Genomic DNA, 24,951 nt, shown 5'->3' with positions numbered 1-24,951 from the left:
TTGAGGGAGGGGAGTGAGTTGAGATGGGATCTCACGTAGCACAGGCTGGCCTAGATAACCTTGAACATCTGTCTATTCCTCCTGACTCTGTCTCCCAAGTGCTAGGATTAGAGTGTGTGTCACACCTCTAATGTGATGCTGGGGATAAAACCCAGGGCTTCGAGCATACTAGGTGTGTACATTACCTTCTAAATCACACCCACAGCCCCCAAGTTATTTTATCTATCTCAGGTTAACTGGCAGTCCTCTTCAAAATGGTGGCAGAAGTATGCAGGTAGCTGTCATTGTGAGATAAGCAATCGGTGTGGGAGGTGCTTAGCACAAAGCAGAAGCTAGGTAAATAGAAGGAAGTTGCTATGCCCATGCAGTTCTGTGTTCTTCACAGGTGTTAGTAACTCTGGTTCCTTGTTGCTTTTTTACTGTTGCCTTCCTGCTGGGTTGAGCATGAATCTCACTGTTTATTTTGGGGTATTGTTTGTTTGGGGAGGAGGAAGGGCTTCATTGGTTTGAGACTTTGAAAGTAAATTGAAGTCTTCCCGGATTTACTTTTCATTCCTCTGCAACCCGAGCTCCCAAGGGAACCTTGTGCTCCCCGGGGCAGTGTTCTCAGTTAAGTCTAAAGATTCTGTTTCTGAAGGAGGTAGAACTAAAGTAACTTCTTAGATTTAATTGGTCTGATAAGCTTGGAAGATTGTAATCCTCTGCCCCTGCTTCAAGTCACTTATCAGATGAGGCTAAAGGTCCGGTGTCAGGCTTCTTAGGAGGGAATTTAGAACACGTTTTCTTTACATTAACAGGAATAGTGATCTTGGTGACTTACATGTGAGAGTAGCAGCTTGGGGCTGGAAAGATGGCTCAGTCACTAAAATGCTTGTCATGCAATCATGGGGACCCTGAGCTCAGGTCCCCAGCACCCACACAGAAAATGAGCAGGCACAGTATTGCATATCTGAACTGGTCTACTCAGTCCCTGAGGTTTGGGTTCATTGAGAGAGCTTGTCTCAGAGAAAAGGTGGAGAACAGTAGGGAACACACCAGATGTTACACATATGTACACACACGCACATAGATGAATACACACACACAAAGTTAGTAAAAAGAGTAGTTGGGACTAGAGAGATGGCTCAGCAGTTAAGAGGTCTGTGGTTCATTTCCCAGCACCCACATGGCAGCTTATAACTGTTGTAACTCTAGTTCAAGTGGTTCTAACACTCTGTTCTGGCCTCCACTGGCATCAGATACACATGTGGTGCAGAGATGTATATGCAGGCAATCACCCACATCATCATCATCATCATAGATTTAAATATAATAATAGAGTAGTGACATAGAGGTGGGTAAGCGGTTTCAGGTGCACATTGGTTTCAACCCCACTTCCCCTGCATGAATCCCTTATAATAAATGAGGACAACACAGAAATGTTGCTGGGCCACACCTGCATAGCTGAAGAGGGATACAATGCCCTGCCATTATATGAGGACCCCAAATCTAATGCCTTCTCTGCTTATGGCAGCCACCTCCCTATTGATTGTCAGGATACACTTTTAAACCTGGCCAGAGAGAATTAGAGACCCATACTTCCTCCTTCCCAGTTGACTCTTGGGGGACACTCCTCGCCACTCCCACAGGAGTAGTTCTCCACACTGACTGCTAGGCTGTCGTGCAGAATTTACAGTGATTCGACAGGCCCAGGGCATAACCTGAGTGTCTGTGCTTCTAACAAGCTTCCAGACAATGCTGTTTCTGCTGCACTCTGCAGATCTCACTTTGAGTGTGAGCACCTAGAGACCTTTAAACATACTGAAACTGGGACATTGACTTCCAGACATTCAGGATGATCCATAATCTGGATGAAGTCCTATCTACGTAGTGAGTTCCAGGTCAGCCAGAGCTATGCAGTGAGACCCAAAGTAGCAACAACAGTAATAATAATCTGGCAGTGGTAGGGCTGTTTTGTTTTGTATTGTTGGGGCCAGGGTGGTGAGACGGGGTTTCTTTATACAGCCCTGGCTGTCCTGGACTTCCCTAAATAGACAAGACTGGTTTTGTACTCATAGAGGTTACCTGGCTCTGCCCCTTGAATGCTAGGATTAAAGGCATGTGCTACAATGTGCCCCTCCACCATTTGTAGTGAGATATCCACCCTGCCCGAAACTGTTGCACTGACCACGCCCATTGGTGGTGGGGACAGGTGTGGGCATAACCTGGGAGAACTAGGTCTGGGGTCTGGGACCCCAGCAGGTACTCTCTTGCTTCCTGGTCGGAGACAGCATCTGGAGGCATCCTTGGGACGGGAAACTGCTGGCGCTCATCTGTTTCTGTTGTGATTTCTCCCTGAATAAACATCCATCAGCCTATTTGTTTTTCCAGATTCTTATTTATCCACGATACCTAGTCTCATACAGTATAGGCTGGACTGGAACTTGGGATCATCCTGCCTCTAATTGCTAAATACTACTGGGATTGTAGGTGTATATTACCATGCCCAGCTAATTGTTTTTCTGGAGTGATGTAAATGTATAATTCTATACAAAACATTAGAAAGAACATACACAGAAGAAGGGAAAAAAAACCTATCCATTTAATATTCTGGTAAATGTCCTTCCTTGTATTTTGGGAGAGTTGACATATCTTTCTTAACATGTCTAGGAATAGTCCAGGGACTGGAGAGATGGTTCAGTGGTTAAGAAGGCTTGCTGCTCTTCTAGCAGACTTTAAAACTTAAAAAAAAAAAAAAAAAAAAAAAAAAAAAAAAAAATAGAACTGCTGGGGACTCTAGGAAATAGGTGCCAAGTTGCCATCTAGAAATTTCCCAGTTTGTATCTGCCCACCATATCATAGCACAGAGGTGACACTGGCCACTGCAAGCAGATTTGAAGGTTCCCACTTGATCTGCCCTAAAGGACAGTTCACTCTTCTCTCCCGATTCCAACTACAGTCTCTCTCTCCCCAGCAGGTTTGGTGGCCAAGGTTCCTGCTGCTTCTCTATCTCACATGTAAAACAAGCACCTTCTATGTCCCTGGAGTCGCGCCAATCAACTTCCACCAAAACGACCCAGTAGAGATCAAGGTGAGTGAGTGCTTGGATCTTAGGCACCTGTACTAGCAGCCTGGCTAGAGGACTGTGTTCAGTTGGTAGTGTCCACCCTGGAGTTACAGAGAACACAGATGAGGACCAGCTCCCATGGGACAGAAGTAGAACTGCCTACAGTTCTACTTTTCAAATTCCCTTGTCTCCTCACTCTCGCTTTTACCATGAAATGTGTCACATGCCTCCCCACCCATCCGTGTGTTACTCTGCTTGCTTCCTATGGCTTCCTGCCTCCATTTCTCATGTTCCATCCTCTTTTCATTACCAGCTTTCTGAGTAACACACAGCAGCTGTTCAAATGTCTGTGTTGTAAGAAGCTCTCTTCCTTACACCTTGCAGGAAAACCATGAAAGTAACATTTACTGAGGGTTTTTACATGCTATGCATTGGGCTCTGCTTAGGTCAAGATGCCCCCAAGAACCCTCTGAAGAAAATTTTATGTTTTACAGATTTCCTGTATGTTTCACAGATATGGAAACTAATGCACAAAGAAGTGAGCCAACTGGTCACATGCAGAGAAATCCAAACATGAACATCATTGACATTTCATACATGAAGTGAATACATGGCATCATGTCTGTCTGAGGTCAGCTCTTGATTCCAGGGCCCTTAGGAACCCTTGGGTTTGAGAGCTATTGGAACGCCAGCTTGCTCACTATAGTGCTCTTTCTTTCACTTTGGCCTTTCTTTGTCCATGGCCCAGAACAAAGCCTGGTATAGAGGTCCAGTGGTATCTGGCTGGCCTCTAGCCCCGACAAACTACAGTCAGAGAGGACACCTGGGCTGGAAGGAGAACAGAAAGGTGGAACCTACCTCTCTGTGATTGTGGAGCGTAGTTATATCTCCACCCCACTCCCATTGTCCAGAGAACAAGAAACAAGAATTAATAACAGTGATTTAGGGGTAATTTTTTCCTTAAGTAATTCATAATTTGCTTTTGTTCGTTTTGATTGACTTGATTTGGTTTAAAGACAGGGTCTCATGTAGCTTAGGGTGGCCTTGAACACTGGGTAGCTGACAATAAATAGCTTTGAATTCCTGATCTTCCTTCCCAAGTTCTAGAATTGCAATCGTGCCACTACACAGTTTATATGACATGCATAACCCAGGTCCTTAGTGTCTTCAGGCCTGCATCCCAAAAGCTCTAAAACCCAAGGTTTCCTAAGAACCCTGGAGCCAAGAGCTGACACAATGCCATTTACTCACTGCATGTATCTCACTTAGTGTCAATATGTTTCTTTGCAAATGGTTTTGGGATATAAGTTATTATTCCAGATACAGCTGGGGGTGTATATACACCCACCACACTGCATGTTTAAATTCCCTCAGATTTCTTAATTCCTAAGTAAGAGTTTTAAGTAAGGGTTGAAGAACTATTCTAAAATTATTTATACTTTTAGATGGTATATGTGGAATAGTAGGTAGTTCCCAAGTAGTTAAAAATAATTTTAGTTAGCCGGGCAGTGGCGGCACACACCTTTAGTCCCAGCACTCGGGAGGTAGAAGCAGGTGGATCTCTGTGAGTTCCAAGGCCAGCCAGCCTGGTCTACAGAGTGAGTGCCAGGACAGGCTCCAGAGCTACACAAAAAGCCCTGTCTCAAAAAATAAAATAAAGTAAGATAAAAATTAATTTCAGTTATATTTAAAGGATTTTAAAATTATTTTATTTATTTCTCTGTGTGTATAAGTAGGTGTGGTTTCATGCCACAGCACACTTGTGGAGGTCAGAGAACAACTTGAGGAGTTGTTTCTCTTGTTCCACCATGTGGGGCTGTGGGATAGGAGCTCAGGTCATCAGACTTGGTAAAAAGTGCCTTTATATCTACTCAGCCATCTCAGTGGCCCTAAAGTTTTAATTTTTTTTTTTTTTTTACAGTATTTTCGCTGGTTCTGTTTTTTCTATGATTTAGCAGTTTTCTTTATTGTTCATTAGACACAGGCTCTCCTGTAGTCCAGGCTGGCTTCAAGCTTACTACATACATAATGTATGTGGGGGTAGGGCTGGGCCACATCAGGGATGTGCAGGTCACAGTAAGTTTTGTGCAAATGGTTGTCCCCTTTATCCACCAAGCCCTGGGTTTGATTCCCTGTACCACCATGCCTGGCTGGTAGCCAAGAATAACCTTGAACTTCTGATTCTCCTGCCTCTACCTCCTGAGTGCCAGCATTAGAAGCATGTGCCACCATGCCTGCTTTTTATGGTGCTAGGGGATCGAACCTGTGGCCTTGCATATTCTCATCAGGCACCCTGCTAACTCGGCTATACACCTAGACTGTCTCTGTCTGTTCCTGTCTCTCCTCCCTCCCTTTCCTTTCCTCTTTCCTCCTTCCTCCCCCTTCCTTTCTTTCCTCTTTTCTTTCTTGGTTTTTCTCTGTAACTTGAGTTTACCATCCTCCCGTCTCAGTCTTGAGTGTATCATGGTTGATCAGTTTCCCATTGTAGAGGGCTTTAATTGTTTTTATGTTTTAACTCTTTGGTCATTTAGCCAAATGTGAACATCTACTGTGCTGTGCTCTTAAGTGGAATAAACTGATTTTTAAACACATAGGAAAGGCCTGGGTGTGGTGGCTCACACTGGTAGTGAGGGCACTGAGGATTGTGAATTCGAGTCCAGCCTGAGCTACAGAGCAAGACACTGTCTTAAAAAGGAAGAAGTTGAAAGTTAGCATATAGTAATTGCATTTTATGTGACATGCTCTGAAGGAAGCTGAGAGAGTTGAAATGGAATGATGAGTTCATTTAGATACAGTGGGTGGGGAAGGACTCATGGGTTAGGAGAATTTTAGCTGAGACCTAGATAGGAGAAATCATCAGATGAGCACAGAGGAGAGCAGAGAGGAATGTCAGGGGGAAAGCCTGAGATAAAAAGCTATAGGCTCGAAGAACCTAAAGGAGAAGGTTACATGGGTTGCAAGGGAGGCACAGACCCCTTTGTTCTTAAAGCCTCCTGTGGAAGGGCACTCAAGTGATACTATCTTGTCCAAGGTCAGCCCCACATTTACAACTCAGTGAATATTGAATCTCACTATGGCTTCAAACTAAATCTGTGGTGCTGTCTATAGCAAAATCCAGAATTGTGGGCAGTGTAGGTCCTGTCTCCTGCAGTGAACTTGCTTATTGGGTTGCAGTGCTAAGTGTGCTAAAGATGAATGAGTGTCAAGGAGATGTCTTGGAACAGCCTTCTGTTTCTGGTGACTTAAGGAATAACAGCTTCTCTCCTCCCTGCAGGCCGTGAAGCTTACCAGCTCTAGAACCCAGCTTCCTTACGAGTACTACTCATTGCCTTTCTGCCAACCCAGCAAAATAACTTACAAAGCAGAGAATCTGGGTAAGCTTCTTGTACTGCCTCACAGGGGAATCTGGCATGGTTTTCATAATAGTGGCAGCAGCTGCCTTACCTAGTGCTTGCTAGACGCTGTTGTTGATAGTTTATATGTATGTTGGTTTATTGAATCATAATGGCCTTGCAGAGATAGTGATTGTGTATATGTATATTTTGTAGACTGGCTTGCCTTTGGTTATGTCAGGTAAAAGCTAAGCTGGGCTTTACCAGTTTTCAGGATTAGAGCATTCAGCTTCTAACCATAGCAGCTTTCCATTGGTTTCTAGATAGCCATTCCTTTTTTGCTATCTTCTGTTACTTGCTCTGTCTTCATCCTGGTTTTGGTGTGTGTTGGCCAGAGGTTGACATTAAGTATCTTCCTGGATTGCTCTCCACAGTACATATTGGGACCTGTCCCTTTGCTTGAACCTCACTGATTTGGCTGCTCTAGCGTTCCACATTGCTCTGGAGATCCCTTGTCTCTATTTCCCTAGTGCTGGGATCACAGGCAGGCCACCACATCCTCCCAGTATTTATGTGGGTGCTGAGGAGCTGAACTCAAGCACTTTACCCATTGAACCATCTCCCCAGATCATTGCTCTATCTTTAATTAAAAGATTGATGTAAATATAGTACTTGTATATGAGATTCTCAGAAAATAAAGGAAATGCAAAAAAGAAAAGGCTGGGTGGGAGTGATACACGCCTTTAGGCAGAAGCAGGCAGATCTCTAAGTTTGAGGCAAGCCTGGTCTACATAGTGAGTTTCAGGATAGCCAGGGCTACGTAGAGAAACCATGCCTCAAAAAGACAAAAAGGAAAAGGAAAGGAAGGAAGGAAGGAAGGACGAAAAGCATGCAGCAAGCAAAGACATTGACATTCTTGCTAAGCTGAGCAAGACTTACTCATAAAGTGTGGGAAACATCCTGCACAGATTCTGGCCAAGTGGTAAAAAGTAGCCATGATTCTAGGTTGAATATTCTTGGACTAGAAGTACCTCTTCAGGACAGTTGCACGTGTTTCCTCTCTGCCTGTCTCTGCATTAAGTCCTAGAGAAGCAAGCAGGCAGGCACTGCTTGGATCTCAAGGGCCTCAGCAAATTTTCCTCTTATGTCTTGCAAGGAGTTGGAAGACATGTGTTCTCTCTGGGTTTTTGTTGTTGTTCTTGTCATTATCTAAAGATCTGCTTTATCTATTTGTGTGCTTCTTTGTGAGCATATGTGATATGTATATAAGTAGACTTGGAGGCCAGAAGAGTAGTTGCCTCAGGAGTTATAGGCATTTGATGGTACACCTGCCTTGTTATGTGGGTGCTGAGATGTGAAGTCCGCCATCAGGATTGTGCAGCAAGTGCTGTTTTCTGCAGAGCCATCTCTTCAATCCCTCTTTTTGTTTTTGTTTGTTTTTTTCGGGGGGATCCCCCCATTTTTCTGAGCTAAGATCTCTACCTTCCAAAAGCTGATCTGGAATCTGCATGCTGCCCATTGTGATCCTCCTGCTTCAGCCTTCTGAGTGGTAGGATCCGAATTTCAATCCTCATGATTGTGCAACAGTTGTTAGCTGCTAAGATATGTCATGCCACCAGGTAGGTGCTGGGAATCAAACCCTGGGACTTAGGTATGCTGGGCAAGTGCTCTACACTGAGCTACACTCTAGCCTTTGAGAATTGGTACTTTTAAAAGCTTTTTTATTAGCATATATTATTTAGTCACATCATGGTTTCTGATTCATTGTTAGAAGGAGGTGACATGGCCCTGCTGTCCTGGCTACTTCAGAGGCTCATCAGGAGGACAGCTTGAGCTTGGAAGTTTGAAAACAACCTGGGTACATAGTGAGACCCTCAAAAAAAAAAAAAAAAAAAAATGTGTTGGGGGGGGAGAGACTTAGCTAGACATGATGGCCCATGCCTTTAGTCACAGTACTCCAGAGGTGGTGACAGGTAGATTTCTAGGAGTCAAGACCAGCTTAATCTACATACTCAGTTCCAAATCAGCAAGGCAACGTAGTGAAACCCTGTCTCAAAAACAAAAAAAGGAATAGTTCTATATTTTTTGGAAATGAGGCATTCTAGACCAGGATGTAATATATGTTTCTTCTCTGTTTCTCTCCCTCCCTCCCTCTCTCTCTCTCTCCCTCCCTCTCTCTATCTCTCTCTCTCTCTGTCTCTCTTTTGGTGGTGGTGGTGTTGATTTTTTCGAGACAGGATTTCTCTGTGTATGTAACCTTGGCTATCCTGAGAACTTGCTTTGTCAACCAGGCTAGCCTTGATTCACAGAAATCCACCTACCTCTGCCTCCTGAGCACTGGGATTAAAGGTGTGCGCTACCACTGCCCAGCACCTTTTTTTTTTTTTTTTTTAATTCAATTTAATTTCCAGATTTAAGAAGTGACTGCCTTACTTAGTTTGTGGCCCTTTCTCTCTGCAGCTTTTCCTGTCTTCAGGTCAGCTCCTTATTGACCTGCACAGAAATGAGCAGTAGGACGTGTAAGGAGAGCGCTCACTCTGAGGATCTGCCTGTCTAGTTCTGCTGGTCTATAAGATGCCATTTTAGCCATGAGTTGGCTGTGCAGATGTCCTGTTGATGTGCTCAGTCTCTGTATGCCACTGACCCCAGGCTTGCTTGCAGGGTCATGTGCACTGTCAGGCATCTGATACTTTTCCTCTCCTCAGTAGCCTGTGCCATTCTCAAGGCTGCGTGCTGTGTCCAGTATGGTAGTCTGTGGCTCTGCCACTTGCACTTACATACCAACAACTCATAGCATCCTGACCTTTCCTGTCGACAGTGGTCATGAAAACCTGACCAGCATGCACCTCTTTCCTCGTCCCTAGTATCCAGCTTTCCAAAGTTTTAGCACCGTCACTGCTCTTTATTCTGTGTGCTGTGACGGTGGCTTCCCCACAGTCTCTCTCTGTGTTTGTCCTTACTTACTTCATGACTGATGCCTCACTCCAGCCAGCTTTTTACATCCCCTTTTCTACACAAAGCAGTCAGAGTGACCTTTCTGTAACAGCAGACAGGTAATGTCTTCCCCCTCCCTGTTGGAACCCCTCATGAATTCCTTTGCATTCTGGACACAGATCATATTGTGTGTGGTCCACCTTAAGGCCAGCCCCAACCCATCTCTTAGCCATCTTTCCAACTCTCCCAGGTCACTCTCAGGCAGTGCTTTGCCACCACACAGGTAATCTCAAAGTCACCGCCCCCAAGCAGCTTTGCTTCTGTCTGAATTGTTCTCTATCTCTCTGCCTGGTTAATACTGCCCCTCCTTCAAGCACTGCTAGCTCAGATCTAGGCAAGCTAGCATGGCTGTTTGCCGAGATCTTCTCCCCATGACAGTACTTACACAGTACATTTTCACTTTGCTGATTATTTAATCAGTCAGTTTCACACCAGAACTTAGGGTCATAAGTTCTGCAAATGTGTCTGTTCAACATTGTATCTTCAGGCCTGGCACACAGCCAGTTCCAGTATATGTTGGTGAATGAATGAGTAGGTGAGTAGATAAGGCAGAGTGAGTCTATCAAGTAGATCCACTGGCATATGTTGGACTGAGCAGTTGTGGAGGTGGTAGCCCTGCTGTTGTCATGGTGTCTCCTTCAACCTGCCCCAGTTTCATATCATTACTGTTGAACTAATGAGCAGCTCAGCATGAAAACACAGTTGGGTTTAGTTGATGCTTCCCAGCTGTTTATTGCCTGTGAGTGTAACATTTGGCGTCAGGTTCCTCAGGGGAAACAGGCATGAGGTGCCAGTACATTAAGTAGTAAGTTTTGGCACAGAGAGCTCTCTGATAGTAGGGGAGTCAGGCCTACACATATTAACACACTGCAAAGTAATGCCACTGATGTAGAGGAGCTGCACAGAGTTAGGAAGTTTTTAGGTAGGAGGCCAGCTGGCTGCTTAGGTGATGCCAATGACGCAAACCCCTGTTCTTTGTCGCCTGCCTGCTCTGCCTGGGAGTAGATTAACCCCTCAGTTCTCGGTATATCTGTAAGGAAAATACAACTGCTGTCTCATTTTCTGGAGGAGGAAATTGGAGCTCAGTGAAGTGATGCGCTGACTAAGTTGGTAAATGTCAGGCAGGGTGCATTAGCAGGTAGCCTAGAGTCAGTGTAGACAATACAGTGTGATCTCTGTGCAGAGCGGGGACAGAAGAGAGTGACAGGATCAGCAAAGGCTGCTTGGGGGTGGTGACTGAGATTACCTGGGTGGTGGCAAAGCAGAGTGTCTCGGAGTGACCTGGAAGAGTTGAAGAAATGGGTAAGAGATAGGTTGGGGGCTGGCCTTAGGGTGGACCACACACAATATGCTGTTTGTCCAGAAAGCAAAGAAGTTCATGAGGGGCTCCATCAGGGATGGAGAAGACATCATCTGCTTGCTGTTACAGGGTCAGAAATGGTTATCTAAAGAAAGGGGTTCATGGGTCTGGTTACATGCCAGGCATAGGAAGCCACCCAGGGCTCTAGAGGTACAGGAAGATGTGGAGCATGTACCAGCAATGGAACATAGAGTAGAGAGGGTGGTGGGACAGTTGAAACAGGTGGGGTGGAGCCTGCCGGCTAACTTGTGACACTGCTGACATCCTTGGAGCTCCAGCCTTGTAACTACTGACCTCAGACATCACAGGGCTGAAGCTCTGAGCTCCATCTGTCTCTCTTATGGCAGGAGAGGTGCTGAGAGGGGACCGGATTGTCAACACCCCTTTCCAGGTTCTCATGAACAGTGAGAAGAAGTGTGAAGTTCTCTGCAGCCAGTCCAGCAAACCAGTGACCCTGACAGTGGAGCAGAGCCGACTAGTGGCCGAGCGTATTACAGAAGACTACTATGTTCACCTGTAAGTTACCCGCTGCTCCCTGCTGGCCTTGAACACAGGCTGGGGAGAGGTTGGTGGGAGTGTGGTCCTGAGACACTGAGTGAGGTCTTGGTTTCCAGCATTGCTGACAACCTGCCCGTGGCCACCCGGCTGGAGCTCTACTCCAACAACCGTGACAGTGATGACAAGAAGAAAGAAAAGGATGTGCAGTTTGAACATGGTTACCGACTTGGCTTCACAGATGTCAATAAGGTAGTGTATCTGGCATGCTCAGAGGGCTGGGTCAACAGGCTGCTAGATGGCACAGCAAGTAAAGGTGCTTGGTCCCAAGTCTGATGACTTGGGTTCAGTCCCTAGGAGAGAATTTGCTCCCACAAGCTGTCCTTTGACCATCACATGTGCTGAGATGTGTGTGTGTGTTTTTATAAATGGGGTCAGCCAGAACATGTTTCTGCCAGTGCCTTGTGGTAGATAGCCTGTGAGACTTCTGTGGCTTTGGACGGGCTCTAGTACACACTATAAAGAGATAAAGGGATAGTCACTAGAATATTAGATTCTGTTTCTGTAAGATTAAAACTAGAAAAGGAACCTGGAATTGTAAAGTGTGTAGGAGAGAAGACCATGTGATGATCGAGAACACACTGAAGGCTTCCTGGGCTGAATGAATCCAGCATCCACCATTTGCTAGTGATCTGAGTGTCTTTGGTCCAATGTTTCAGTGTCTCTAAACAGTGATGCTCACCTGAGTGGTTTCGAAAATCAGTCTGTGTGTACACTTCATAACACAACTCCTGGGAATAAACTAGTAATGACATAGACTATAATTGTGTCTTCTTTATCAGACTAAGGCTGACATTCCTTTGTAGCATCGAAGCCTTGTTCTACTTTGGAGAGAACTGGTGGCGTGAAGCCCTGAGTCTTGACTCCCTGTTGCTTTCCACTAGCCAGGGAGCTGTTGTGCATTCTTGATGTCATGGAGGAGTGAGGGGTGGAAGAGTTGGGCTGAGTAGAAGAGAAGGAGGACAGCATCCCAGTTGCTGTAATGGCTGTAGGCAGAGGTGCAGGGTAGGGACTGCTTATGAGGCAGGGACAGGCTGACAAGCCCAGGTAAGCTAATGTGACAATTGGTAGGGCAGTGGATGAGTAAGGCAAGAACAGAGTATTTTGTATGCTGACTTAGGAAAATAAAAAAAATAAAAAATAAAAACAAGGACAGTGACAACTTGGGTTTTTATCTAATGAGCCCCAGGAAGCCATAGTGGGTATCAGAATGAAAGTGACCAGAGCAGTGTTTTGAGAAGGCTGATCAACCATGTGGGCTGGACAGAGGAAGGCTCTAGTGCTTGGGGTGGGCTCCCTGAGTAGCCTGCTGGTCTAGAGCTGCTGGCTCTTCTTACCCTCTGTTGCTCTGCTTTAGATCTACCTGCACAATCACCTGTCCTTCATCCTTTATTACCACCGGGAGGACATGGAAGAGGACCAGGAGCACACGTACCGTGTCGTCCGCTTCGAGGTGATTCCCCAGAGCATCAGGCTGGAGGGTGAGTGGGGAGGTACCACCAGAGGGGCAGGGCTGGATGGGCCTGGGCTTCCATACACAGGGTCTTCTCACATTCTCACCACTGTACTGGCTGACAGGCCCAGGTATGGCACATAGGTTCATCCTAAGGCCACTGTACCCCAGGAGAGCAGGGTAGGAATGAGGGGGAGCTGTACCTACTGTCTGGTGGGCTGGGTACCCTGTGAGCCTACCACCTCCCTGCAATTTCAGGAGATTGGAGGTGATTATAGATGAAGAGCCAGAAGCTCATGAGGTTAGTGACTTGGCCAAGACCAAATAGCAGATTAAGGCTTTGTTGAGCCTATTCCCAAGAACTATTTCACCTATTTGAAAAACAAGAGATGAAAGTATTGGGAAGCAAGTTGCAGGTTACTTTGTCTCCCTTTATGTGGGTGATGGCAAGACTAAAATTGCCCAGGGCCAACAGTAGACCAGCAGTTTAAGAGCTTAGCCCATCCTGATGGGCCACACAGGATTTGATGGAACTTTGCTTCTTCCTCCTCCTGCTTCTGGGATCACAGGCATGGATCACTACTCCAAGCCTTTTGACCACAGTCGTGATTTTCTGGCTTTTTGAAAAAGTGTGGGACATGACTTTCCATATGAAGCAGTCATAAAGCATAAAGCCGGAGCTGTAAGGACGTCTTGCCTCTCCTGTGAATGTCACAAACACAGTTCAGCACTTACAGATGATTTTTTTTAGAGGCCTCTTACATCCTCAGTGGCTCTTCAAGATTACACTCCGTCTTTTTCTCAACAGCAAGGTGCTGATCCATATCTGGTGTTTATATGTTGGTTGGCTAGATGAGGTGGTAATGCCAGCAAACAGATGAATGAAAGGGGAAAGCATAGGAATGGTTGGATTACTAAAGTAATAAGCATGAGTGAGTGAGCAAACAGGAGGAGCCACTGTGGTGCATGTTGAGTGGGCCTGATTGAATGGTGAATGAGTCACTGGATGTTTGGGTTGAATATAGAAAGCCACCTGCTTTTTGGATGGAGGGAGTTAGACTCAGATCCTTCTCTCCTTCCCCCATGTACATAACCTTTTTACTCCTTCCTGAAGGCCCTTAAGAAAGCCAGGGCTCCAGGGAGTGTAGCTATAAAAGTCAGTTACCTCTTATGCTCCCAACTTCCACTAAATCCTGATGTCAGGGCAACTTTGAGATCCCTGCAGAGCAGTCCTACCTGGGGCAGTAGCACTGGCCACTGTGAGAGCAGACTGGGTCTCTGTCTCTCACAGACCTCAAAACAGATGAGAAGAGTTCATGCATCCTACCAGAGGGTACCAACTCCTCGCCCCAAGAAATTGACCCCACTAAGGAGAATCAGCTGTACTTCACCTACTCGGTGCACTGGGAGGTGAGACAGAATGCCTGCTCTGGCCAGGGGAGGAGGGCTTGCTCTGGGCTGGGATTCGCTGTCCAATGGGCCTAACTCTGCTTCCTCCTGCCTGCCAGGAAAGTGACATCAAATGGGCCTCTCGATGGGACACTTACCTAACCATGAGCGATGTGCAGATCCACTGGTTTTCTATCATTAACTCTGTCGTGGTGGTCTTCTTCTTGTCAGGTGAGAGCTCTGAGTGTTGAAGGTGGCGTTGAGGGTCTGAGGTGTCACATTACATGAGGGGAATTTCTAGGGTGTTGTCAGGGCCAGGAGTGGTTAGAAGCAGTCAGTCACCGTGTCCCTGTGCTAGGCCTCGTGGGTGGAAATGAACAGGAATTAGTCTCTGCTCTGGTGAGCTTGCTAGAGAAAAGCAGATACGTTTGTCTGTGCACAGTCATTGATTCATTCAACAACTCCCAGGAGCATGGTTCCTACCGTGAAAGAAGCTTGTCAGGAAGATGGGTGGAGAAAATGTTGGGCAGAAGTAGAATGAGGACAAGTGCATCCATCTTGTGAGAGGCAAAGGTAGCAGTAGCTCCTGCTTATCTATTGCCTACCCAGGCACTGGCTGCTGCCCTGGCTTTGCAAACCTCAGTTCCCAGCTCAGGAGCTAAGCCTGAAAGCATAAAGTAAGATCAGGGTCTTGAAGTCCATATCCTATCCATCTTGCCGCTACCTAGGGAGAGAGACAGGACAAAAGAGGCAGAGTGACAGTGCTGTTCCCTGAACTGTTGAGGGACACAAAGAGGTGAAGGCACCCCAGGTGAGTCAGTTATTTGGGACTTTTCCAGTGAAGAGACATTTCCCGTAAATTCTCCTCCCTGACACACAGAGCAGAATCCTGTAGCCATCTCTCCCATCCCAACAGTTTGTTTCTCTTCACATCCCTTCTCAGTTGGAGTGCAGCTCTGCTTGTGTGGGAGGGGTTTGTGTAGTCTTGTGACCAGGCCCTGTTGGAAAAGGTCATGGAGCTAGAGCACTCTGTTAATTAGCAGTGCTCACCCCTTCCAACCCTGTCATTTGCAGGCATCCTCAGCATGATAATTATTCGGACCCTGCGGAAGGACATCGCCAACTACAACAAGGAGGATGACATTGTACGAGGTCTTGGCTGGGGTGGGACAGACTGGAAGAGGGGGGAGGAGCTAACAGTAGAGCTCTCCCCTGGCCAGGCTTGCCTGCTTGCATGTGCATGCACACATGTGTGTAAGAGAGCTCATAGAATAAACCTCAAAGGCACCGAAAAGAAAAAACAAAAACATTTCTTAGTCACCCAAAGTGATAGATTTGGAAGAAGTCACAGAAAGAAAACTTGGTTAATTTGTCATTTTAAGTAGAGTTTTTGAGATGGCACATTGTGGTAAGGGTGCTTGCCACCAAGCCTGAAACCTGAGTTTGATCCCTGAGACCCACATGGTGGAAGGAGAGAACTGACTCCCACAAATTGTTCTCTGACACATTATTATGCCTACATGTCCCCTTCACACACACATAAGTATATTTTTCAATTTAAAACTAGAGCCAGGCATAATATTACGTGCCTGTGATCCTAGCACTCAGTAGGCCGACGTAGGAGAATCTAATTTGAGTTGACTCCATAGCAAGACCTTGTATCAAAAACAGCAAGGCCTATTTCTTGAGAGGCAGAGGCAGGTGGAGCTCTATGAGTTCAAGGTCAGCCTGATCTATATAGTGAATTCTAGATCAACAAGGATCCAAAAAAAAGAAAGGACAAACAAAAAATCGCCATCAGCACCAACAACAACAACAACAACAAAAAAAAAAAAAAAAAAAAAAAAAAAACTAGAAAATTCTAAATTTCTTATGTACTAACATTTCTTATGTATTTACAGACAAGAAACTACACATAGCCAATAATCACATGACACTTCAGTAGTTGTTGTTAGGATTAGTATTGGTGTTGTTATTATTATTACAGACATGTGCTCACCGCCCTCTCTCTCTCTCTCTCTCTCTCTCTCTCTCTCTCTCTCTCTCTCTCTCTCTCACACACACACACACACACACACACACACACACACACACACCACCCAAAATTCAGATTCAGACTGTCATAAGAGTGGTCTTGAGGCAGATAAATAGCAGAGATTTTTTTTTTTTTCTTTTTTTGAGACAGGGTCTCACTATGTTACCTAGGCTCTTTCAAACTGGAGATCCTTCTGCCTCAGCCTCTGAATGCTGGACCACAGGTATACAGCACCACACAAGACTTCTTTTTCTTTCTTTCTTTTTTTTTTTTTTTCTTTTTCTTTTTTGTAGTACTAATTGTGGGGCTGGGAGTGGGTAAATTGTGGGTAAAAGTCTTTGCTTTGCCACACAAGCATGAGGACCTGAGAGTGAACCCCGGTACCCACGTAAAGCTTATATAACCTTGCTGAAGGGAGAGATGGATTGGACCTGAAGTCCAGAGAGAGACCCTGTCTCAAAAAATAAGGTGGAGAGCAATTGAGGAAGATGCCAGAGATTGACCTCTGACCTCACATGTACATACACAAAATTGTTAGCAGGATTGACATGAAAGCCTCTGTTGGTGGCACACACCTTTAATCCCAACCCTCAGGAGGCAGAGGCAGACAGATCTCTGAGTTCTAGGCCAGCCTGGTCTACAAGAGTGAGGTCCATATAAAGCGATACCCTGTTTCAAACAAACAAACAAATAGATTAACATGGAGAAATGTTCAAAATCATGTATCACTTGAAAATAACAGATACACGGAATGGCCCTCTATCATTTAAAAATATTATTCATGTGTGTACATGAATAACCAGATAAAAGAAAACAATGGTATCCTTTTATGTTAATATATATAGTTCATTTTAATTTTAGATCTTTCTACCATATAGAAAAGTATGTGTCTGAGTAAACACATGTGTTGAAAAAGTCTCTTTTCACGGTGCCCAGGCTGACCCTGAACTCTCAACCCTTCTGCCTTGCCCTTCCAAGTGCTAAGACGACAAGCATAGACCACCACACTTGGCCTTCTGTGTTTTTAGTTTTGTTTTTTGGTGTTTTTTTTTTTGTTGTTGTTGTTTTTGTTTGTTTGTTTGTTTGTTTTGTTTTTGGTGTTTGGATATACTAAACTTTCTGTTTCTTAAATGTATTTGTATTTCATGACATACACCATTTTTATACAAGTAAATACATATTTTATTTATAATCAGAAAAAAATAAATTGCTTCAGACTCTTACCACCCAAGACTATTAACATTTTAGTGTGCTGATGTTTGCATTGTTTCCCGTTCTCTTATTTTGTGGATTTAGGGAGATTTTTTTCCTGAAGCTTCAAGCATCCTGTTCTTGGCCTCCTTTCCCCATGTAGCATTCCTCTGAGAAGCCTGTGGCAGAATGGTTCTGGTCTGATGGAGCAGCCTGGGTCCCTGGGGGTGTTCCCTGCAGGGACCTCCCTGTCCACACAAACCTACCTCGCTCTCTGCCCTTTGCTGCAGGAAGACACTATGGAGGAGTCTGGGTGGAAGCTTGTGCACGGTGATGTCTTCAGGCCACCCCAGTACCCCATGATCCTCAGCTCTCTGCTGGGCTCAGGCATTCAGCTCTTCTGCATGATCCTCATCGTCATCTGTGAGTGGACCATGTAGGCTGGGTGTGGGGGTTGAGGCATGGCCACCTTCTGTGACTTAAGCAAAATGGTAGGCTTATCTCCCAGGAGCAGGCCAAGCATTCTGGGCAGCAGTTCTAGGCCCTGGCCGTAGTGATGGCTCCTCACTCTGTTCACAGTCACTGTGAGTACTTGGTCAAGGAAACCCCGTCAGCACTATGAAGCTAACTTCTGCCAGAGTAAGCAGCTAGCCAGACTCAGGTCTCTTCCCCTCTCCCTCTCTTTTTCCTTCAAGGTTGGGTCTTACATGTGACCCGGGCTAAGATGAACTCTCACTTTTTCTGCCTGTGCCATGGTACAGCAGGACTTTTTTTTTTTTTTATTAATATAGAAAAACCCTCACTAATACATAGTCTGGAGTCAGTCTGCCTAAATTTGTTTCTCACCTTCATGCCTTTAAGCTTTATGACTAGATAGCCACTTAGTCCTGTTAGGCTTCAGTTTCCTTGTTCAAAAAAATGGAGAGTCTAACTACCATCTTTCATATTCAAGTTACATCCAGCTTGTAGGCATTCAGAATGCTCTTGGCCCGTTATGTGGTTCATTCCAAGGACTCTGGGGACCAGAAGCTATGGGTAAATTCAGACAGCCAAGGCCTAGCAACTGCTCCACCCCCAGGCCCCAGCTACAACCCAGTCTTTTTTGTAAAGAACTGCTTTTACAAAGGCCAAGGAAGAAGGGAATCTCTTCTAGCCGCATTTGTCTAGTGTCCTGTGAGTCTGCCCGCCAGGAAGCCAGACCAGATAGACACCCTGATCCTGACCTTGCCCTCTGCTTCCCTCTGTAGTTGTGGCCATGCTTGGGATGCTGTCGCCTTCCAGCCGGGGAGCTCTCATGACCACTGCCTGCTTCCTCTTCATGTTCATGGGGTAGGTATATGTGAGAATGTTCCCAGGGGCTGGCACAAGCCTGCTTCATGCCATTTACAGGATCTCTTTTTTGTGGATTCTGCTTTTTTCTACAACAGGGTATTTGGTGGATTTTCTGCTGGCCGTCTATACCGAACTCTCAAAGGTCACCGGTGGAAGAAAGGAGCCTTCTGTGTAAGTGTCCTCCTCCTGCCCCCCCCAGAACTCAGTAGGGCCTAAGATACTCTTCCTACACTGCTCAGGGGCATACGTAGGCCCCAGTGGGGATATTTTTAGGCTAGAGGCTAAACAGCATAATAATGGAGCAGGAAACTCTAGGGCCCACTGTCATCAGTTCTAGAAGGCTCTCTTAAGCCTACAGACGGATCTCTCAGAGCTGCAGATGCTTCATCCATAAAGTGATAAGAGGATTGAACTTGTGTGACTCTTAACTTGCATTGTCCAGTGGCTCCAGCAAGAGAATAGCAGATTCAGAGTGATCAGCAACATCGCAGGAGGACACCGTGCCCAACAGACTAGAAAGAATTGTGTGCCAGAGGAAGAGGCCAGGCTTGTGTAACAGCTAGCCAACATGCCAACCACTGGAGTGAGGAGACATCTTGGAGGCAGAAAAGTCCATAAACATGGGGTGGTGCAGAGCTGATGTTCTCCCAGGAACTTTCTTCTTTCTGTGCCTAATAGCAGACTTGGTGTTCAGACTGTAAGTTTCAGCCAGAAAGGAAAATGAGGAATTCTCTGCTACTTAGAATGAAAAAGAACAAAAAGGAAAAGACATCTTGACATTTAAACTGTGCCTTGAAGATTTTAGGTACCACCCAAAATTCTTGAATTGCCAAGATCCTAGTTTTGACTTGACTTTACTTGATGGATAGTCATGAACAGCCCACTGAGCCTCTGCTTCCCCTCTCTCCCTTGGAGAGGTTCTCTCCCTTGGAGAGGTTGCATCTACTTTGCATCAGGAAGCCCCTGGTACATTCATAACACAGATGTTGATGACTACATGAAGACCCAGAGATAAGAACTAGTGAGCCAAAGAGGAAATTAGGGTAGTTGGAGTGCTAGGTTGCTCGAGATATCCAAGGGCCTTCCTTGGTCATTGTGCTTATTGACCCACCTGGATGCCTAGATCCCAGTGTGGAAGAATGAGACTCAAGGGTAAGCCTGTGGCTTTGGTTCTCTGTGCCGTTGTCTAGCCCAAGAAACTGACTAGGTTACATTGCAGGAGATTAAGAGTGGGTTTTGGAGGCAGGCTGTCTAGATTCCCGCTGTAGAGTGGAAGGATACCCTCATCTTTTAACAGGGTCTCTTCTACACCTGTAGTGAGGATCAGGTGAGATGATACGAATGGAGGCCACGATTATCTTCCTTAAGATGCAGTTAACACTGAACCATTATTTTAGGTGGTTTGGAACTGGGGGACTTAGGCATACTTATTTTCTAATAGTTTGATTCATTTAGTTATGATACAAATACTTAATTGAGTAGCTACTGTGTTGTGTGATGAGAATATGGTAGAGGACAAGATTTGGAGTGTGTTGGGAAGACCGACATTGATCAGGCAGCAAAGCTGCATGCAGGTGCTCTTTGTCTCAGAGAGGCTACATCTCAGTTGATAGTGTCCTGTGATGGATGTGCATCTAACACACCAAATGTAGTGTGGTTGCTACTGAGTGCCTTTAACTGTCCAGTCCATCACCAATGCAAAGAATCCTAGGTAGAACCTTTCTGAGCTGGGTACCATCTGTAATTACAAAGTGGAATAAGGGCAAGGAGAAAAAGCAGTTTCAGGGCTCTACAAAGTGTCTCATAGAGCAGGAGGCCTGTTTGAGCAGAAACCCAAAAGACCAGAGGTCTGTGACAACTCCCAAGGACCAAGTAGGAGCCCTAGATGCACCTTGCCAACCTGTCCTTTTTGCTCACAGACTGCGACGCTCTATCCTGGTGTGGTGTTTGGCATTTGCTTTGTGTTGAATTGCTTCATCTGGGGAAAGCATTCGTCAGGAGCAGTAAGTGCCTTCCCCCCACTATCCTGCCCCTCTCCAGTAAGGAGAGCACTTCCTGTTGTTCCCTTCTTCCCTTCCCTTTTCTGAGTCCCCAGAGTTCTGTTCCCAGCTGTAGGGGTGGAGGGTTGGCTGGGGTTTCCCCAGCATTGCCCATCTATCATCTGCCAGTGCCCTGGTCCTGGCCTTTCTGCAGGCTTAGAAACAGCTGTCCGTAGCTCACTTCTCTAAAGGGAGGTTTCCACATTCCAGGGGCCAGTTGGGGAATTCCCCACGTCTTAACCAAGTGAGAGCTACTTGGTGTGAGTGGATACGGTCAAAGTGCTTACCTCTGCTCCCCTTCAGCACCACTCCAGCGTGGAGTTCACACTAGCCCCAGGCTGTGCTGTTGCCAGCAGCTTCTCTCAATGAAATTTCAGGCTCTGGCTGATGACTCTCAGGACTGCAGGACTCAGGACTGCAGCCTTACTGTGCTGAGCCGCCTGCGCCCTGCCTGTCAGTGTCCGCTAAGAGCTCTGCATGGGGTTTGAGTGTAGACTGCTTCTTCCCCTTCCCAGCAACATAGGAAACCATGAGTATCCATGTAGACTTTCTAGAGCACATAGTAGGAAATGAAACATGACCCCCAGTGGAGCCACTCCGAGGTAAACACTTCAGACATATTTGATAGGTCTTCTTTCAGGCGTTTTTCTTCAACAGAGATGTTTAAAATGAGATTATATGATTTAAGAATTATAACAAATTATGCTTGTTGTAATAAACACTGTTCTAAACATTTAATGTGCTCTCTTTTTTTGTCGATTTTTAGGTTGGCATACAAAGTAATATATTCCGTTATGGCATTTTACACGTGTATCACTATACCTTGTTCTCATTCATTCCCCTCACCCACTGCCCTTCTCCTTGTCCCCTTCCCCCCTCTGGCTGGTCCCCTTCCTTCCCCCACTAACTCCCAACTTCTGCTTTCTTATCACATGTATTCCATTACCCTATTTCCCCCTCCTTAAAGATCTCTTCCTTCCTTCTGATGATCCCCTTTCTAGTTTCACAAGTTACACATACACATATATAAATACAAATATATACACACACATACACACACACACACACACACACACACACACATATAATAGAGAAAACATACAGTACTTGTCTTTCGGAGTCTGGCATATTTTAACATAGTGGTTTCTAGTTCTGTCCATTTCCTGCAATTTGTCATTATTTCATTTTCTTTATCTTCTGTGCAGTTCCATTTCCTGACTGTTGTGACTAGTGCAGCAGTGAATGTGGACATGCAAGTATCTCTGTGGTGTGCTGACTTAGATCCTTTGTGTGTATACCCAAGTGGTATAGGTGGACCACATTGTAGTTCTAGTTTTACTTTAAACTGAATTCTAGAGTAGCTGCACAGGTTTGCATTCCCAAATTAAGAATGTAAACACTTTTTGTACAAGTCTTAAAGAAAATGACTATACAGAAGATGACGAGGAGATGAAAAAACTCAGTTCAATCCCTGTGCCCCATCCAAGAAGTACTGTTAACTTTCATTGTAGGCCTTTCAGATACATGCAAACATTGAATTTGGGGACTTGGGATGTAGTTCAGTTAGTAGAGTGCTTGCCTAGCATGCTTGAAATCATGAGTCCCATCCCTAGTACTTCATGAACTCACTGTGTAGTGCATGCCTTGTAATCCCAGCACCCAGGAGGTGGAGACAGGAGGGTCAGAAGTTCAAGGTCATCCGTGGCTACATAGTGGGTTCTAGGCCAATCTAGGATACTTGAGGGAGGCCCTGTCTTTAAAAAAAAAAAAAAAGAATTTATTAAAATGGAGTCCTTTTATAATCCAGGCCTATGCCCTGCTTTTCCCCACCTGGAAGAATATTATGGTGTGTCATTTTAACCAAACTGGAGCAGTTTTGCTCTTCCCCTCCTCTTTACTCAGCAGACCTCACACTGTCCATTCCTCTGGTCCCCTTCACGGCTCCTTGGGGTTCTCAGTTCTACTTCCTCCCTGGATAATGAGCTCCTGGGATGCTGAGGTTCCATCTTTACTGGAAGCTCAATGGCCCTCATCTACACTCTGCTTTCCCCACAGGAAATTCTTGGTCTCAAGAGATTCAGGCCAAGAGCCCTGGGGTGGAACAGTCTGCTGGACCTTCCCCACCACAGTAGCCCTACTGCGCATGTGGCTTCTCCTTCCCTGGAGCCCAGAGCTGCCCTTTCCCACCACCACCACCACCACTTGCATGGCTTCTATTGTAGGTCTCACTGCCTCTGGGGGCCTCACAGCACTGTGTCCACAGGTTCCGTTCCCCACCATGGTGGCTTTGCTGTGTATGTGGTTCGGGATCTCCTTGCCCCTTGTCTACTTGGGATACTACTTCGGCTTCCGCAAGCAGCCATATGACAACCCTGTGCGCACAAACCAGATTCCCAGGCAGATCCCCGAACAACGGTGGTACATGAATCGATTTGTGGGGTGAGTCTTGGCAGAGGTGAACAGGGGACTTTGGGATGGGCAAGGCCCAGTGCTCTCCTAAGGCATCTCCTTAGGAGAACACAAAGGGGCTGCCTTCCCTAAAGGGTGCTGAGATCACCGTGCACCAGCAGCAAGAGCACTAGTGGATAGATGGCCTGCAAGCTCAGCTTTGTGCCACAATGAAGGCAAGGTGCTACAGACTTAGTGTCTGCCTAGAAACTAGATCAGAGAAGCCCAGGTAGGAAAGCTGGGGATATAGCTCAGTGGCACAACACTTACTTACCTACGTTGCATACTACCCTAGGTTCAATCCCCAATATCCCAAAACCAAAAGGCCACATGGACGAATTGTACTTAGAAAAAATAAAAAAGATGACCACCTGAACCTTGGGCAGATCACCCACCATTCTATATGAGCTCCCATCTATGGACTGAAGAGACTTTTGCCCACCCTGCTCTTAAGAAGAAATAATGGTGTCACAACATGGCAAAGCCTTAGAACTGCCACCACGTAGGCGTTCTCTGTACTGATGTCAGGCGGGACAGGGGCTTCCCGATGGCAGGGGCCTCGGCACTATTGACATCCCTTCTCTTTTGCAGCATCCTCATGGCTGGGATCCTGCCCTTCGGTGCCATGTTCATCGAGCTGTTCTTCATCTTCAGTGTGAGTACTGCTGACTTGCCACCTCTATATGCAGCCTGGGCTCTTGCTCTCTGTGAAATTGCAGGATCCCCCTTCTTCACCCTTGAATTTGATAATGTGTCCTGACTGTCAGGACACTTACGAGAGGTAATGGAGACATGCTGTACATGAGGACGAGGGGCTGGTGCATGCAAAGGGCTCAGCACGTGGAAGCTGCTTCAAGTGATGCCATCATTTGCAACAGTGATTGATAACACGTTTGCACCTGCTTCCATTCCTGGGTCCCTCACCCTCTTCACCTGCCAGTGTCACCCAGAACTTCAGGCAAATAGAGAGTAGGACCCCCAGCTTTCGGGGTCATTGTGAGAACGTGTGAAACAGGAAGCCGCTGACTTAGCTGCCCAGCCCAGTCGTGCCATGTCAGTGCTATACAGGTCTCTGCTATTCCAGAATAGTCCTTCCCTTCCCTGCTAAGAGCCTTGCCTGCCTAGGATAGCCACAGAGGATGAGTTTGCTGCTCTATCCCCAGAATAATCCCATGGGCTCTCCTGTTGTGTTGAGGCTCTGAACCAATCACTTTGACTTTCTCAGATGTAAAAGGCCTCGCTGGGGCTGCAGAGAATGCTCAGCACTTAAGTTCCTCACTGGCCCCTCTTCCAGAGAGCCTGATTTCCAGCATCCACATAGTGGTACACAATCATCTATAATTCCAGTGTCAGGAGGTACAACACACTCTTCTGGCCCCTGGGCACCAGGCATACACATATATACAGACATACATACAAGGAGAACATTCATACAGACAACATAATTTTTAAACTTTTTAAAAGAAAGGCAAGGACCAGGTGTGGTTGTGCATGCCTTTAATCCCAGAATTTGGAAGGCAGAGGCAAGCAGATGTGTAGTCAACCTGGTCTCACAGAGAAACCCTGTTTTGAAAAAAGAAGAAAAGCCAAGGTTAGGAGTAGTTGGCCAACACAAAACAATCTCAGTGCTATTTTAATAGATTCTTTGTCTCATTTTGCTTTGTTTGATTTTTTTTTTTTCCCCTCTTAATTGGTTTATTTTGATTTTTGTTCAGGGGTTGGTGGTGGGAGTTTTTTGTTTTTAGTTATTGTTGATGTTTTTGTTTTGTCTTGTTGT

At 45.9% G+C, this 24,951-nt stretch overlaps 1 protein-coding gene across 2 annotated transcripts in view; it reads left to right on the top strand.

The window, feature by feature from the left end:
- The window catches only part of Tm9sf4 (transmembrane 9 superfamily member 4), a 43,821-nt gene that overhangs the window by 13,687 nt on the left and 5,183 nt on the right, over positions 1 to 24,951 (top strand). The window contains exons 2-15 of one of the 2 annotated variants that reach the window (XM_051193162.1): positions 2,957 to 3,070; positions 6,321 to 6,420; positions 11,080 to 11,248; positions 11,347 to 11,479; positions 12,645 to 12,768; positions 14,032 to 14,150; positions 14,249 to 14,360; positions 15,204 to 15,274; positions 17,646 to 17,778; positions 18,603 to 18,684; positions 18,783 to 18,858; positions 20,607 to 20,690; positions 22,990 to 23,165; positions 23,766 to 23,829. In XM_051193162.1, coding sequence (XP_051049119.1) covers positions 2,957 to 3,070; positions 6,321 to 6,420; positions 11,080 to 11,248; positions 11,347 to 11,479; positions 12,645 to 12,768; positions 14,032 to 14,150; positions 14,249 to 14,360; positions 15,204 to 15,274; positions 17,646 to 17,778; positions 18,603 to 18,684; positions 18,783 to 18,858; positions 20,607 to 20,690; positions 22,990 to 23,165; positions 23,766 to 23,829 — 1,557 coding nt within the window. Of the gene's footprint in view, positions 1 to 2,953; positions 3,071 to 6,320; positions 6,421 to 11,079; positions 11,249 to 11,346; positions 11,480 to 12,644; positions 12,769 to 14,031; positions 14,151 to 14,248; positions 14,361 to 15,203; positions 15,275 to 17,645; positions 17,779 to 18,602; positions 18,685 to 18,782; positions 18,859 to 20,606; positions 20,691 to 22,989; positions 23,166 to 23,765; positions 23,830 to 24,951 lie in introns of both variants that reach the window. The other variant, XM_051193152.1, reaches the window with a different exon arrangement.

The sequence above is a fragment of the Phodopus roborovskii genome, unplaced genomic scaffold (genome assembly GCF_943737965.1).
Source record: "Phodopus roborovskii unplaced genomic scaffold, PHOROB, whole genome shotgun sequence".
NCBI classification, from domain to species: domain Eukaryota; kingdom Metazoa; phylum Chordata; class Mammalia; order Rodentia; family Cricetidae; genus Phodopus; species Phodopus roborovskii.
This window is presented reverse-complemented; position numbering and strand designations above follow the sequence as displayed.